The sequence below is a fragment of the Lepidochelys kempii genome, chromosome 5, assembly GCF_965140265.1.
Source record: "Lepidochelys kempii isolate rLepKem1 chromosome 5, rLepKem1.hap2, whole genome shotgun sequence".
In the NCBI taxonomy this organism is placed as follows: Eukaryota; Metazoa; Chordata; order Testudines; family Cheloniidae; genus Lepidochelys; species Lepidochelys kempii.
The window spans coordinates 129,733,453-129,750,246 of record NC_133260.1 but is presented as its reverse complement, the minus strand read 5'-3'; the positions used below and the strand labels follow the sequence as shown (position 1 = coordinate 129,750,246).

Below are 16,794 nucleotides of genomic sequence, written 5' to 3'. Positions count from 1 at the left end.
GTAGCAGAAATTTGACACTAATCTTAGGGCATGTCTACACTTACCGGGGATCGACGCTGTGGCGATCAATGCACTGGGGATCGATTTAGTGGGTCTAGTGAAGACCTGCTAAATCGACCGCAGATCGCTTTCCCGTCAACTCTGGTACTCCACCAGAACGAGAAGCGTAAGGTAAGTCAACAGGAAAGTGTCTCCCATACAGCCAGTGTGTGTAGATGCCGCAGTAAGTTGACCTAAGCTTCATCAACTCCATCAACATTATTCTCGTAGCTGGAGTTGCATAAATTTACCCCCGTAGTGTAGACAAGGCCTTAGCTAATCCAACTGAATAAACAAAAGACAAGACCTGTTCAGTAAGAAGATAATTGTTGTTTCTTGTTTGTTAATTTTGTTTTACAGTCAATTCTCAGAGTCCCACACTGAGACCAGGTGAAGATTATTTATGGCTGAATGCTTCCCATGTCTATTAAACACAAAAAGATTTAAATGAGATTGTCAAAGGAATCTACATGAGTTAGGTGACCAACTCAATGGTAATTATGCATTTAACTACTTTAGGCCCTTTTAAAAAAGCCCAGCCTTTATTTTTTAAAACAGAGGCATTTTCCGTTCCCAACGTTCTCCTGCCAATACATTTGATATAGCATTGTGAAAACTTTCACTTAACATAATCTCAAAATTTAATCCTTTGGAAGGGCTAAAAATGGCAATGCCCTTTATTAGGAATAAACTGATTAAGAGCAACTTTTAATGGATGGGGTGGTATTTATACATGTACTGACTGACAAAAATAGACAAATGCTGATTTTGATATCCCATACTTATAAACTGAAAAACACAAATACAGTTTTGTATCAAATAAAGATGAACCTTTCCAATACTTTTCCCATCAAGACTAGAAAAACAGTATCTAAGCTAAATAGTAAATATAGAAAGCACAGAACTACTCAGACACACAGTAATATCTGATTGCCTTCTATTTGTATAATACTTAAAACTCAAAAAGATCTCAAAACAATTTCAAAGTAGGATTCACCTTGCCTCTAAATGAAATACAGCCAATGTGGGGGAGAAACAAGAACCGTTTCATCGCTCATAGCAACACTGCACTACACTTTATGGAAGTATGACAGACTGTGAGTAGCCTAAATCTGACTCACCACTCTGTGCAACTTGCAAGCATCCCACATGGCCAAACAGAAGAGAGAATTGGTTAAGGACTGGATGATTAAAGTACTAACAAGGTGATTCAGCTCATCAGCGGAGGACACTTAAAAGACGGACAGAAGAGGGGGAGGGAGGGGAAGGCTGGGCCAGAGAAGCCCAAGGTCTAAGAGATGAGATTCCCTGCCCCCATCCTGTTGTGAGGGACAAGTGTAACCCACATGCCTAATAGGGAGATATCTTTAAGAATATAAAGGGAAGAAAGGGGGAGGAATGAGTTGTGTCTGGGTCATTGCTCTGCAGATGCACAATTAACATTTAACCCCCAGACATCTCTGGAATTGGCTGTGGTAGTTTTGGGCATGCTGTATAGCAGGGGTTCTCAACCTTTTTCTTTCTGAGGCTCCCCCAACGTGCCATAAAAACTCCAGGGCCCAGCGGGGCACTCAGGGCTATGTGCCAGGGGGTCCCTCAGGCATAGGCATAGTCTGACTTCTATTTGGGGGATCAGGGGCCAGCGGGACTTGGGCCAAAACTGCCCGGCGCGGTCCAGGGAGGGACCACCACCTCCTCCCCTGACTCACCTCAGCAGACATCTAGCCTGTCTGGGTTGCAGGGTAGGGGGGCACAACCAAAAATTATCAAAGGGACAGGGTGCTCAGCTCAAAAAGTTTGAAAACCGCTCAGGGTGCAGACACAGGGTAGCTAAGGGCTGTGTACAGGCAGGTGGGTAGCTCAGTCTACAAGGAGAGGGTAGCTAGGGCTGTGTGCCAGGAGGGCCCCCACCTGCACTCCCTGCTCCCCGACGGCTCTGCCGGGAAATAGGCTGCTTTCCTCTAACTCTGAAGCATTGTGCAGCAGGTTAGTGATATTGGTTAGTGATATTGTTAGCTTTCTGATGGGGAAGCAGGGGCAGTGTTAGTTACATAAAGGGAAAATTGACTCTCAGACTGTACAGAGTTGAGGAACAAGACAGGTGAACTAAACCTAAAGCTTTTGGAACTCTGAGTTACTACTACTTCTGTTTTTGTGGGGACTACCTTATTTAGATTTAATGTGGGTTTTTAGATTTATGTACAACTGTGAAGATAATGTACATGGATTATGAAGAAGCCTTGTTATTTAGTAGAAATTAAGTTATTTTATTATGTTTCTTTATCATTCTAAAATTTTATTAAATTGGCATATAAATATTAAGTTAATTGTTCTTTTTGGACTTGATTGTGAGGAGACTGACCCTCTGCAATCCTTGCTGACAATCCTCAGTGACTAAATTCTGAACTCCATGTGCTTTTCTAGGAGTTGGGTAGAAGCACTAGGAGAGGCATGGTTAAGTAAACTCTAGCCCACCCAAAGGTTTTGAACACTTTTATAGTGCATTGTAAATAAAGCACACAGTGCTGAACCTATGCAGGAGTGTAACAAGACTGTTTGCAGTGAGGAATCCAGGGTGAGGTAGTTTAGTGCTGACAGGAAGGGATTTCAGTAAGCAGAACGTAGTTATCCAATAGATTTTAGACAGGGTATAAGAGCTAATCCCCTAACTCATGAAGAAAGGGCCATGAAATGTTTAGTGGGCATAAGTAATTACAATGGTTTTAATGTCATATTCCTAAAAAGCTCCTTCAGCAGCACAGCATTCCATAAAAATGCTGGCTTTCTGGTCTGCTAATGGCTTCAAGAACAACTACTGTACTTACTAAAGCATGAAGACTGTTCCATAGTAGATTGATTTTCCTTGAATGTCTCCAAACCCAATATAAATCAGACCCAGTTGGCTTAACTGATGAAATCACAATCTTTAGGTAGTTGGGTTAAAGTTTTTGAGTAATAAAAAAATACACCTTCCATTTCAGCATTGAATACTAATACCAGCAACAACAGCCACAGAGTGCTCTTAAAAATGAGCATATGCAGGACTAAGGCAAGTTATAGGCCCCATCTAAAGTTCTGATCTATGGCTGCTTTCCTAGCATATGAACTCTGCAACAATTACGTCCTTTGTTGGTGAGGTAAGGGACAAGATACAAAAAGAGAGAGAAGTAGTCAACATACTGTGGATAAAGTGCAACTAAAAACATGTCTGTTGATATTTATTCATGTTTTAGTGCCGTGCAGGAGGTTGCATCCATTTTTACTCTTTAAAGGTTCAGCTCATTTCCTAGATTAACTTCCGACACTACTGAGTCCTCAGAATGCATTAAGTGTAGAAATACAAATCAGAATTTGCTCACTTAAATGTATGCTGAAGATAACTAGAACCAGAAAAATCAAAGGCTTATCAGAAATTGCTGCACTGAATGATGCAATTACTGCAAATTCCCTGTTCTGACTCCAAACACTAAATATAGTCCAGCTCAGGCAGGGGCTTTAAAAAGAAATCATCCTTCTAAATTAATATTTAATGACATACAAGGAGGCAAAGCCAGGAACTCCCACACTATTTATGGATTTTCTGCTCGCCTTGCTCTCACACATCCCAACAGTTAATATTCTTCACCAAATCTTTCACCCTACAATGCCTCGCTTGCCTATTTCCACTGAAAATAGGGTATATAGTATAGAGGTAAACTTAAAAAATAAAAATATTATGCTGGCAAAAAATGTGAAAAGAAAACCACTCTTTTCTTGTAAAAGTATATCACCCATTTACACTGAATACTTGTGTGACCGGGTGCCTGGATGCACCACACTTTGAATGCTATATTCCGGGCAGACTGCAAAGAATAGGGTAGACAAATCCCAAAACTGGTGGTTTATTCTATAATTAGATTCACCAGGCCAATAACAAAACAGCTTCTGTAATATCACACTGGTTACCAAGAAGCCAAATACAGTCTCCTTTAAGCGTTCCAGCCCGCGACTCCCATCTAGACAGCCAATTCTAAAATAGCAAGAGGTTATTGAAAATCTGATTCACCATATATGAGTCTGATTCACCAGTCCCAAAGGACCAGACGATGATCACCAGGTCAATAGGAGTCTCAGATCTTACCCAATAATCATGCAGATGCCAATCTTTTAGTAACTAAAAACACTCAAGGTTTAACAATAAAAAAGAAAAAGAAAGAAGAAAGTTGCTGTAGTTAAAAGATCAATATACACACAGATATGTGTAAAGGCCGTAGGTCAGTTTCACAGCAGAGATGGTGAGGCTGCTGATTTGTAAAAGTCTTTTTGGAATCAATTTTAAAGGTTATAGTCCAACAAACAGTTCAGGCATTGAGAGCCTCTTCAAGTTCTTCCATGAGAATTTCAGGGTAATCCAGGTTAAACTGGAAACCTCAGTTTTTAAGGTTTAGGCCTTCCCTGTTAAAGTTTAAGCAGACAGGAGATAAAAAGGATCAGTCCTGAAGCTTTCTTTATAGTTTCCTAGCCAGCTGATAAGTCTCTTGACAGGAATTGTCAAGCTGGACCTCCCCGCACCCGCAACAAAGAATGGGCAGTGCAGATTGCTGTTTTGAAATGAATCTGTTTCCTATCATACACAGGTAGACTACCTGCATCCAAAAACAACGAGGAGTCCTTGTGGCACTTAGAGACTAACAAATTTATTTGGGCATAAGCTTTCGTGGGCTACAACCCACTTCATCGGATGCATGAAGTGAAAATACAGGAGCAGGTATAAATACATGGAAGGATGGGGTGTTGCTATACCAAGTGTGAGGTCAGTCTAACAAGATAAATCAATTAATAGCAGAATACCAAGGGAGGAAAAATAACTTTTGAAGTGGTAAAAGAGTGGCCCATTACAGACAGTTGACAAGAAGGTGTGAGTAACAGTAGGGGGAAATTAGTATTGGGGAAATTAAGTTTAGGTTTTGTAATGACCCAACCACTCCCAGTCTCTATTTAGGCCTAATCTGATGGTATCCAGTTTGCAAATTAATTCCAGTTCTGCAGCTTCACGGTGGAGTCTGTTTTTGAAGTTTTGTTGTTGCCACTTTTAGGTCTGTTATTGAGTGACTAGGGAGATTGAAGTGTTCTCCTACTGGTTTTTGAATGTTATGATTCCTGATGTCAGAAAATAACAGAATGCCCTAGCCGTCACCTACAACCAACAAGTAAAACCTCTCCAGTGCATCATCAAGGATCTACCACCTTTCCTGAAGGACAATCCCTCACTCTCACAGACCTTGGGAGACAGGCCAGTCCTCGCTTACAGACAGCCCCGCAACCTGAAGCAAATACTCATCAGCAACTACACACCACACAACAAAAACACCAACCCAGGAACCAAATCCTGCTACAAACCCCGGTGCCAACTCTGTCCACATATCTATTCAAGGGACACCATCATAGGACCTAAGCACATCAGCCACACCATCAAGGGCTCGTTCACCTGCAACATCTACCAATGTGATATATGCCATCATGTGTCAGCAATGCCCCTCTGCCATTTACATTGGCCAAACCGGACAGTCTCTACGCAAAAGAATAAATGGATACAAATCATACATCAGGAATCATAACAATAAACAAATGAATTTGTTAGTCTCTAAGGTGCCACAAGGACTCCTTGTTGTTTTTGCTGATACAGACTAACACGGCTACCACTCTGATACCTGTATCCAGTCACATATGGCAATTAGCCTTGCAAACTATCAAGGCAGTTTACAGGTAGTTTACTATGTGGAATTTCAACTTTCAAAGAGAGATTAGGACAATAATATTATTACACCACAAGTCCCGTCTAAATGATAATATCCCCTTTTGATCTCTAATAGAATAATGAAGCATTATGAGACAGGAACAGGATTAGCATCTACAAGTTAATTAGATAACACTGTTAAACTTCTAACAAGATACAGGTAAACAGACAAATACACTTAGGACCTACCCTTGATTCTATTCCTACAAATAAATGGGTTAATGATTGCTGGTCTAGGACATCTCTTTGAAATTCACATACAAGTAGATTGTCTTGATAACTCAACAAGAGGCATTGAAATGTAATTGGTCAATTTGGGAATGACTCGTCTGTCAGTATCACAACTTGGCAGACCCCAGGTCACATTTCATTCTTTAAACTAAAAGACAGCTGGCACTAGACACGTTTCCATAGGAATTGTAAAAATTCACAGTTTGCATTAATATAGGTCTTGATCACAAGATAAAAAGAGGCTGCAGAACAATGTAAACTTATTGAAGCAAGAACATGCTGTTCTCCTCTGAACGATTTTACTGTGAAATAGAGGATGCAAGGCAAACAGCTAACGGCAAACAACAACTGCTAGTTTGTGTCTATTTTGTTGTCTTCCTTTCATCACTGGTTTTCTTTTGACATTTCTGTTCTCCTGGTTTCTCTCCCGCACTGAATATTAGTGTTTACAAGATTACTTTTTCCTTGGTGTACTGAATTGCATTTTTCAAAACTGATTCTTATTTTATTTCCTGCTCTTCTCTGTGTAGGTCCTGTTGTATTTGTCTGCAACGCCTTCCAGTAACCACTATCTGAAAACAGTCAGTGTACTGTTAACCTGTGCCTCACAGATTAGTGAAAGACTGGACCAATCCTTGTGGCATCCCTCCTGTAACACATATGACATTCTTGCAATCCATATGACATTGTTCAGATTCGACTAATTTCAGTTAATTTTACAATGAGAAATACTGAGAAACACTATCTGGTATCTAAATCTCAGCTATATTACCTCTACTGCATGCCTTTCATCCACTATTTGTATACTTCTATTAAACAAGAATGGTAAGGAATAATCCTGCATTGACAGGCAGATGGACTGGATGGCTTCATTAGGTCTTTTCCACCTCCAAACTGCTGGTGTGGATACTTTGGTACCAGTGATGAATCAGCCCAGATTTTGTATAATTTGTTTTCATTCATGTCATGGGATCCTGGAAGCAGGGGTTTCAAGCCCTCTCTCCAAACCACAGAGGTCAGAAGGTTTTGGGGAAGCCTTTCCCCAGTGCATTAGGCTTCACATATTTCTCAGGAAAATGGGTTGGCTATTCGGGGAGCTTAAGCCATTTTACAAGTTCAGGGGCTGTCACACAGGATATGATATAGCTTGGAGTAATGCAGCCTCTGATATGGCCTTGGTTTTAAGTGGCTGTTAATCCTTGGGACTTCATTGCTTTGGATTTCAGCATCAAAAGAGGAAAGGCAAGTGAGAGCAGAGCAGAGAGGCCTGATCCATTTTCACCACGAACAGGAGAGGTGCCCTGAGAAGCTACCTTGCTGTGGATTTAATAAAGTTTCATGCACTGGCCAAAAAATCCAGATGTCCCAGCCATTAGCAAGGCTGCCTCAGAACAACCCAATTTTGAACCCAAAGTCCATCTAGTGCAAGTAATTGCTCCCAGAAGGCATTTTAATGCTCTGTGAATCTCAGACACTCCTCTCTATACCATTTGTGCATGTAACGATTGGCTTCCTGACTTCTTTCATTCAAATTTGGCACTGGAAGACAAAAAGCTGTTCCACAAGGCTTCCCAAAGGAATACCATAAGGGTTCCCTATGGCGATTTTCAGTTTGCTGTTAGATACTGATTAGCTGTTCAAGTAGATAGGCATGTTTAAGTGTAAATAGCTAACATCTCTACTTTACGTAGAAATGATAAGTTTAACCACCATGGCAATAGGCCAGTTGTATTAATTAATAAAAGACTAAGATTTTGCCAAAATCTTAGCAACCTATCTGGAAAAATACCCATCATTGCTTAAACACTGGTGCTCTGCCAATTCTCTCTCAAAGGTTTGGGACCAGTGTATATTCTGTCAGTCTGCTGAGCCAGTCACTGCCTTCTCCTTCCCTGTGCAGAAGGTACTTGACAGGATTGAATAGCAGCATCTATTTCGTGTTTATAGTTAAAGGGATAACCATTTCATACCCTAGACAAAACTAAACAAACCCCAGGCTCCTTCGTAGACTCATTGACTTTAAGGCCAGAAGGGACCATTATGATCATCTCTAGTCTGAGCTGCACATTGCAGGTCACAGAACCGCACCCACACACTTCTGTAATAGACCCCCAACCTCCGGCTTACTGAAGTCCTCAAATCATGATTTAAAGACTAAGTTACAGGGAATCCACCATTTACACTAGTTTAAACCTGCAAGTGACCCCATGTCCCATGCTGCAGAGGAAGGTGAAAACCTCCCAGGGTCTCTACCAATCTAGCTTGGGGGGAAACACCTTCCCAACGCCAAATATGGTGATCAGTTAGACCCTAAGCATGTGAGCAAGACCCACCAGCCAGACATGCGGGAAAGCATTCTCTGTAGTACCTCAGAGCCCTCTCCATCTAGTGTCCCATCTAGTGAAGGCAGTCCCAGTATACCACCCCTTCCATAAACCTACCAAGCTCAGCCTTGAAGCCAGTCGTTTTTTGCCTCCACTGCTTCCCTGGGAAGGCTGTTCCAGGACTTCGCTCCTCTGATGGTTAGAAACCTTTGTCTAATTTCAAGGCTAAACTTGTTCACTACCAATGAGGTGAAACAGGTCAAGGATATGGAGGCTACTTACTTGTAAATGGAGTTTTTTTGAGATGCACCCTGCAGATTCACACACTCTGGATGCACTGACTCGGTGCAGTTAAGATGGTGGAGCCTTCTTCTAGTAGATGTTAGAAGCTCCTTGCCCCTCCCCTCCTATCCCCAGAGCCCATGCCAGTCAGGGGGCATGGCTATAGGAGGGGCATTGGAATAGTTGACACCTCAGTTTCGGCCAAACTAACACAGAATACCAAGTAATGATACAATCAAACTCCACAGAACCAGGGAAGTGGGTGGGAAGTGGGAACATGCAGTGCATCTCAAATAACTCCAATTACATGTAACCAACCTCCATTTCCTTTGAGTGCCATTTGGCATGCAGTAACTCAATAGGGAAGGATGGGCAGAGTCCTAACTGAACAATGATTGAACTACTGCCCTGCCAAAATGAGCATCAAACCTGGATTCTAAATCTAGTGCATAGTGACTTGTAAAAGTATGGATTGTTCTCAGCGTAGCACCCTTGCAAATTTCAACAATAGGAACATGCTTGAAAAATGCTGTAGACAGCCATTCCCCTAGTACCATGAGCTCTAAGAGGACCTGGAAAGGAAAGGAGAGCAAATTTGCCCTACACCACTCCTCAATACAAAGTCTGACCCATCTAGATAATGACTGAGCTGACATGGCCCTAAACTTCAAAAACCGGTACAAGAGATAAGCAATTTAGGAGAAGATCTGAAGTTCTTAGTACTATCCAGGTCATATGAAAGTACTCTTTTTGCATCTAAAGAATGCAATTTAGCATCTCCCATACCTCTACTTTCCCCCAAAACCACATGTAACTAAGTTTATATATGACACACACAGAAATCCAACAATTTTTGGAATGGACTTTATGATGTGGTCTAAGGACCACCCTGCCCCCATAAAAACAGTACCGGGGTGTAGGAGGAATCTGCCATTAGTGCATGCAGCAAAGTCATTACTACTATAAAGGCTGTTTTCATCAAAAGGTGAAACAGGGAGCAATCTTGTAATGGCTCAAAAGGGGAAGACATCAGTTGAATCAATACTAAATTCAAATTCCACAAGGTGACAGGGTCTCTGGTGAGCAGATAAAAGCTCAGTAAACCCTTCAAAAAAATCTCTTCATCATATGTGAGAAAATGAGTGTGTCCTCAATACACATGTACTGATGAAATAACTGCAAAGGGCTGGTGTACACTAGAAAGTTAGGTTGACTCAGTTATACTGGTTAGGGATGTGAAAAATCCATACCCCGAGCAACGTAGTTAAGCAGACCTAAGTCCCTGCGTACACAGTGCTAGGTTGACAAAAGAATTCTTCTGTTGCCCTAGTTACCACCACTAGGGAAGGTGAATTGCCTATGCTGACAGGAGAACCCCTCCCCTTGGCATAGGTAACATCTACACCGAAGCTCTACAATCATCAGGGGTTACATATGGCATGGATGCCATGAGCCCAGTAACTTCAGAAAAAACGCTTATCATTTGAACCAGCTGCATCGTCAGTCATTGCATCGAGTCTGTTATTTTCAAAAACCTCTCTTCTGGAAGACAGACCCTTCCTTTGACAGAACTGAAGATTGCCCCTCTGAAGGGAACTTTTTGAAATGGAGGGAGAAGTGACTTTTGCTAGTTTATAACACCCAAATAAAGAACAAATTGCCTGAATAATTCTCTCTAATTCTCCTTTGGATTGGCCCTACAGCAACCAAATATCTAAATACGGGAATACAAAAATCCCCCATTTTCTTAGCTGTGCTCCTACCAAAGTCAGATGAGCTGCTCTGCAACTCTCCTGAGATTAAGGAAACTCATCCTGTGAAGGTCCCTCTTGATAGTCTTCTTCTGAGGGAGTGGGGGAAAGGGCAAGGGAGGCAATCTGATGGTCTCGGATCCGTGGCTGAAAGACCCGGACCTCTGAGCTCCATAGACTGCAGTAGAATCTGTTCTGGCCCCGGAAGTCCAGTTTTCTACTGAGAAAAGAAAAAGGAGGAGTCAGACAATATGTCCACAGCATCCAGGAAGGCATAGGGTTTGCTGCCAGCTTGCCTAGTCAGGTGTCAATCACCAAAGGATATCCAGGGAATTCAGGACCACTCCTTGGCCTGAACACTTCTTCCATGAAAAGAAATGTCCACTCAACATCCGTACTGGATCCAGCTCTACCTCCAACCTCAGATCCAATCCTGGATCCAACACTGAAGTGATTAGTGAAGCCCATGATGTAGGAATTCTAAAAAGAGAAGACGGGGAAAAAGATCTCCCCTGGTGACCCTGTCAGGGCCTAGGGTGGAAATAAAGTCAAGGAACTTGGCCGATTGGAGGAACTGCTGGAGGCAAGCTTAATCACACTCTTCCTCAGAACCAAGGAAGAAGTTCCAGATGTGTCGTGTGGATCCCTATGATGCTTGTCCGGATCCAGGACTGATGCAGACTGCACTATGGTCAAGGTTGGTTCAGAGGACCTAACCACTGGGGTCTCAGCTGACTTGGAACAGGAACCTGGCACTGAAGCTGAAGCTCTTGTCATGGATATGGATGACTTCTTGGACCAGAAGTAGATGGAGCTGACTCTGGTCTCCTGTTTTTACAGCCAGATCCTTTTGAGCTTTCAGATCCTGCAGGCTTAGCAGACAGCACCTCCTTTAACAAAAGAATGTGAAGTCTATTTTGTCCATCCTTCTGGGCTCAGGGGGTAAATGTGCGGTACATCTGATAGCGTTCTTGCAAGTGATTTTTGCCTAAACATTTTAAGCACCAGAGTACATGTCAGAGGAAGGAAAGACCACCAGACACAATGCACATTTTTTGAAGTTGAGCTTCTTCATGTCACCCATTATGATCATCAAGTTAATTACGTTATTTTAATTTAATTTTTAATCTGATTTTAATCTTTTTACCAACAAGTATAAAATATACTACTATCTGTCTAACTACTAAAATATAACAACTGTTGCTATTTATTTTAGTCAGGCAGGTAGGCAATGGCACTAACTACGGACAGAAACAGATCTAAGGTGGTTCACATCTTAACTCAGTGACGGTTGGAAGGAACTAAGGCGGCGGTGGTGCCAATATCCTCCTATAGCCACATCCATAGACTGATGCAGGCTCGGAGCAGAGGAGGGGAGATGCGAGGTGAGTAGTATAAGGGCCCTACTGTCAATCAAACCCTAACCCTGCCCCTTGACCCCTTAAACCCCATCCCTTGACCCCTTAAACCCTGCCCACCTGTCACCGGAAGTCCCGCCCTACGGGGGTATTCTGTGGTCAAGGCTGCCACATGACCGGAAGCAAGGTGTGTCATGTGACCCCTCTAACAACTACTCCCACCACCTCCACCAATCAGGAGGGGTTTTGGCCACATAGGACCGCCCCGAGAGCAGATTTGACCAAAATAGGGCAGGTTATGGGACAGGGTGAACCGCCCAGAAGAGGGGCGTGTGACCCCTCTGCCAATCAGAGCACAGCACCATCACCCCATAAGTCCCAGCACAGGGCAGAAGAGGCCATCTTTTACCAAGAGCACGTGTTTTAGAAATCGTGGAAACATGGACTCCTTCACCACCCCCGTGAGAACTTCGGACTTTGTTTTAGCCCCAAGGATCTTCGACAAACCGCTGAGAAAGCGCTTCATCAGCGACAGTTCTGAGGAGGAGGAGGGAGCGACTGAGGGGAGCCCTTTGGCCCAGCCATTGATTGATACACCGGAACCCGAACCAGAAACCCAGGTGCTTGTGAGGCACCCCGATGAGCGTGATGGCCTCTTATTGTCCATCTCCCTGGAGGAGGAAGGCGAACGCAGCTCGGGGGAGTCACTAGTGGACAAGGTGAACGGAAAAGACAACGCTCAGGTAAATGAAGGTTTAAGAAGGGACAGTCGAGGGTTGGGGGTGTAATGGGGCTAGGAACCAGGGATTGTGTAAATCAAAAACGAAGCAGTGGTTACACTCTTTTTTTTTCTGAAAAAATCTCTCAACAGCTTGACTATGCCTTTCTAGAGGACCTGGAGACCCTGGACAGCGTCACATCAAGCAGCGAAGATGAACCGGGCCCACCTTGGTTTTGCTCAACGCCGATATAAAATGTTGAAGAGGACTCCGAGGATGACGGCTATGAGGAGCTTAGGAGGAGGCTTGGCATGGAACTGACTGAGCCAGTTCCACGTCGTGAGCATAAAAAAGTTATGTGGACTATTGTACGCGTTGCTGTTTATGCTGTTCTTAATCATTGTCTTAGGGAAAAGCTTTTTGAAGATTGTGAGGGCTGTGTCATAGATGCACCAGGTCAGCAGCACCATGACTGTGTGACTTAGACTTCAGTGGATATAAACTGCAAACTCCGGGGCCTGTGTACTTAGCCGTGTTTGGAAAGCTTATTAAACACTGTTATTGCCATAGGTTATGCTATGCAATGTCTGTGCCTAACCCAAGAACATTTAGCGCAAGGGGTGACCTTGATAAATGCTGTGCAATTCAGTGGAGACCCTGACCGTGTTTTAAAGAAAATGACCAAACCGGAAGATGCCTCCTTAAAGTGTTATATTGACCATCTAGTCCGCACAAAAAATTACAGAACCCTGCTTCAGAAAAAGGCTATTTGTAAGAAATCTAAAAAGATTAAGTTAGAAAATGGTGAGGGGCCAAACATGCGATACAAAACTTGGTAGCTGTAAATTTAAAAAAAAAAAAAAAATCTATTGAAAAGGGCTTTGTGACACTCTGTATTTCTGTTAAAAGGTCTCTGGCCCTTAAGGGAGCTTCAAGTTTTTTTTCTTTTTTAATGGAGCATCTTGGTTTGTTTTCAAGGAACTGTATGTCTTTTAATATAAAAAAAAATAAATGGTTTGTGAGAACCTAGCTCTTGTGTCTTTGGGCCGGTTTTGTTCAATATCTTCATAAATGATCTGGAGGATGGTGTGGATTGCACCCTCAGCAAGTTTGCAGATGACACTTATCAAATATAAAGGGAAGGGTAAACCCCTTTAAAATCCCTCCTGGCCAGAGGAAAAATCCTCTCGCCTGTAAAGGGTTAAGAAGCTAAAGGTAAGCTTGCTGGCACCTGACCAAAATGACCAATGAGGAGACAAGATACTTTCAAAAGCTGGGAGGAGGGAGAGAAACAAAGGGTCTGGGTCTGTCTGTATGCTGTTTTTGCCAGGGATAGAACAGGAAGAAAGTCCTAGAACTTTTAATAAGTAATCTAGCTAGGTATGTGTTAGATTATGATTTCTTTAAATGGCTGAGAAAGGAACTGTGCAGAATAGAATGACTATTCCTGTCTGTGTGTCTTTTTTGTAACTTAAGGTTTTGCCTAGAGGGATTCTCTATGTTTTGAATCTAATTACCCTGTAAGGTATCTACCATCCTGATTTTACAGAGGGGCTTTCTTTACTTCTATTAAAAGTCTTCTTGTAAGAAAACTGAATGCTTTTTCATTGTTCTCAGATCCAAGGGTTTGGGTCTGTGGTCACCTATGCAAATTGGTGAGGATTTTTACCAAACCTTTCCCAGGAAGTGGGGTGCAAGGGTTGGGAGGATTGTGGGGGGAAAGACATGTCCAAACTATGTTTCCTAGTAAACCCAGTTAGAGTTTGGTGTTGGCAGTGGAGATCCAGGGACAAAGGATAAAATTAATTTGTACCTTGGGGAAGTTTTAACGTAAGCTGGTGAAAGTAAGCTTAGGAGGTTTTCATGGAGGTCCCCACATCTGTACACTAGAGTTCAGAGTGGGGGAAGAACCTTGACGACACTAAACTGGGAGGAGAGGTATATATGCTGGAGGGTAGGGAAAGGATACAGAGCGCCCTAGACAAATTAGAGGATTGGGCCAAAAGAAATCTGATTAGGTTCAACAAGGACAAGTGCAGAGTCCTGCACTTAGGACGGAAGAATCCCATGCACCGCTACAGACTAGGAACCGAATGGCTCGGCAGCAGTTCTGCAGAAAAGGACCTAGGGGTTACAGTGGACAAGAAGCTGGATATGAGTCAACAGTGTGCCCTTGTTGCCAAGAAGGCCAATGGCATTTTGGGATGTCTATGTAGGGGCATTGCCAGCAGATCGAGGGACGTGATCATTCCCCTCTATTCGACATTGGTGAGGCTTCATCTGGAGTACTGTGTCCAGTTTTGGGCCCCACACTACAAGAAGGATGTGGAAAAACTGGAAACGTCCAGCGGAGGGCAACAAAAATTATTAGGGGACTGGAACGTATGACTTATGAGGAGAGGCTAAGGGAACTGAGATTGTTTAGTCTGTGGAAGAGAAGAATGAGGGGGGGATTTGATAGCTGCTTTCAACTACCTGAAAGGGGGTTCCAAAGAGGATGGATCTAGACTGTTCTCAGTGGTAGCAGATGACAGAACAAGGAGTAATGGTCCCAAGTTGCAGTGGGGGAGGTTTAGGTTGGATAGTAGGAAAAACTTTTTCACTAGGAGGGTGGTGAAACACTGGAATGAATTACCTAGGGAGGTGGTGGAATCTCCTTCCTTAGATATTTTTAAAGTCAGGCTTGACAAAGCCCTGACTGGGATAATTGAGTTGGGGATTGGTCCTGCTTTTAGCAGGAGGTTGAACTAGATGACCTCCTGAGGTCCCTTCCAACCCTGATATTCTATGATTATAAATGTGATCAAGTCATGATCAGTTTTACCTAAGCTATCATTTTTAGTTCTGTGATTAGCTCCTCTATATCTTTCAGGAAAAAGTCTAATAAAGAATTCCACCTTGCTGGCTGAAACACTTTTTGAGTTAGGAAATTGTCATTTATTATGTTGAGATATTCTAAGGATGTTAAAGAAAAACTGCAGCTGAAGATAATTTTGTGCAAGGTGACCTTGGAGACTTAAAATAGTTGTTTACTTGCTTACTTAGTTGTTAAAATGAGACTGACCAGCCTATAATGTAACAATAAAGAAGGTAACAGGAGAAGCCAGCAAGAGAATGAGGATCTTCCATGGAGATACTGTTAAATTAGTTCATATAGCTGGCAGATTTTTAGGTAGTGCTTTCCCCTTTGGCTGGGAAAAACTCATTTAGTGTACATCTGATTCCCTCCAACACAAGCTGTTTCTTCTACTTTCAGGCTCCAATTACTTTTGAATACTGATTTATTTTAACTAAGAGATTATTACATCATTATAGGACAACTCTTGCCTTCCCAAAGTATGACAGTAAACAGTAGTTTCAAAGTTATGCACTCCAAGAGATAGCTTGCCAGAGTAGCATGGGGAAGGAAGATCCCCAAGTCTTACATAACAATGGACAATATTTAATCTTGTATACAGCTAACTGACTAAAAATGTCAGTTTATCTTGGGTACAGTTTAGAGAAAGATTAAAGTTCATTTAAAGGTGAAAAACAAGAAACCAGAGACATGTTTGAACTTAAAAGGATTCTTGCCTAGATTTGTGGACTGTTAACCCTTTCCACCTGTTTGCATGGCTGAACATGTCATCAGGAAGCTAAAGAAAACAATGCTTTTGGCTAGCCAAACAAGATTAAAAGGGAACTAAAGTTCACACTAACAAGCAGTGTTGTGTTGGACCAGACTGGCAAGCTGGTACTCCCCTCCTCTCCCAAAGCTGCTATGTGGCATTCCAGAATCTGAGCTTTCATTTAAAAAAAAAAAAAAAACACCTTAAAATTTCTAGGCATTAGGTTTATAAAAAACCCTTCAAAATGTGAACAGAGTGCAAACTAATGCAGGGACAACTGCCTGTTTGCAGACAAAGTAAACGTATGAATTGCCCCCACTCATCTTGATGAGGTGTTAATTCAATGCCAGTAACTTAAATTTCACCTATTTTATTGCTGATCAGAGAATGTAAAAGAAAGGAACAATCATAAAAAAAATCTCTTGTAACAGTTGTGCATGATACTACTGCTGCAGAGACGACTAGCCACTTATTTTCTCATATATAAAAGAGGGGTAGCTGTGTTAGTCTGTATCCACAAAAACAATGGGGAGTCAGGTGGCACTTTAAAGACTAACAGATTTATTTGGGCATAAGCTTTCATGGGTAAAAACCCAACTTCTTCAGATGCACGGAGTGAAAATTACAGATACAGGCATAAATATATATTGGCACATGAAGAGAAGGGAGTTACCTTACAGGTGGAGAATCAATGTTGAAGGCCAAT

The 16,794-nt window shown here is 42.3% G+C and overlaps 1 protein-coding gene across 10 annotated transcripts in view; it reads right to left on the bottom strand.

Moving 5' to 3' along the window:
- Window positions 1–16,794, bottom strand: part of LOC140911861 (GPI ethanolamine phosphate transferase 2-like) — a 168,892-nt gene that overhangs the window by 22,491 nt on the left and 129,607 nt on the right. Inside the window, exon 13 of one of the 10 annotated variants that reach the window (XM_073345860.1) lies at window positions 10,086–10,620. The exons of the other annotated variants lie outside the window; for them this stretch is intronic. Within the exon in view, the coding sequence (XP_073201961.1) occupies window positions 10,452–10,620 (169 nt within the window). The 3' untranslated portion in view covers window positions 10,086–10,451. Of the gene's footprint in view, window positions 1–10,085; window positions 10,621–16,794 lie in introns of those variants that run through there. 10 annotated transcript variants of the gene reach the window in all.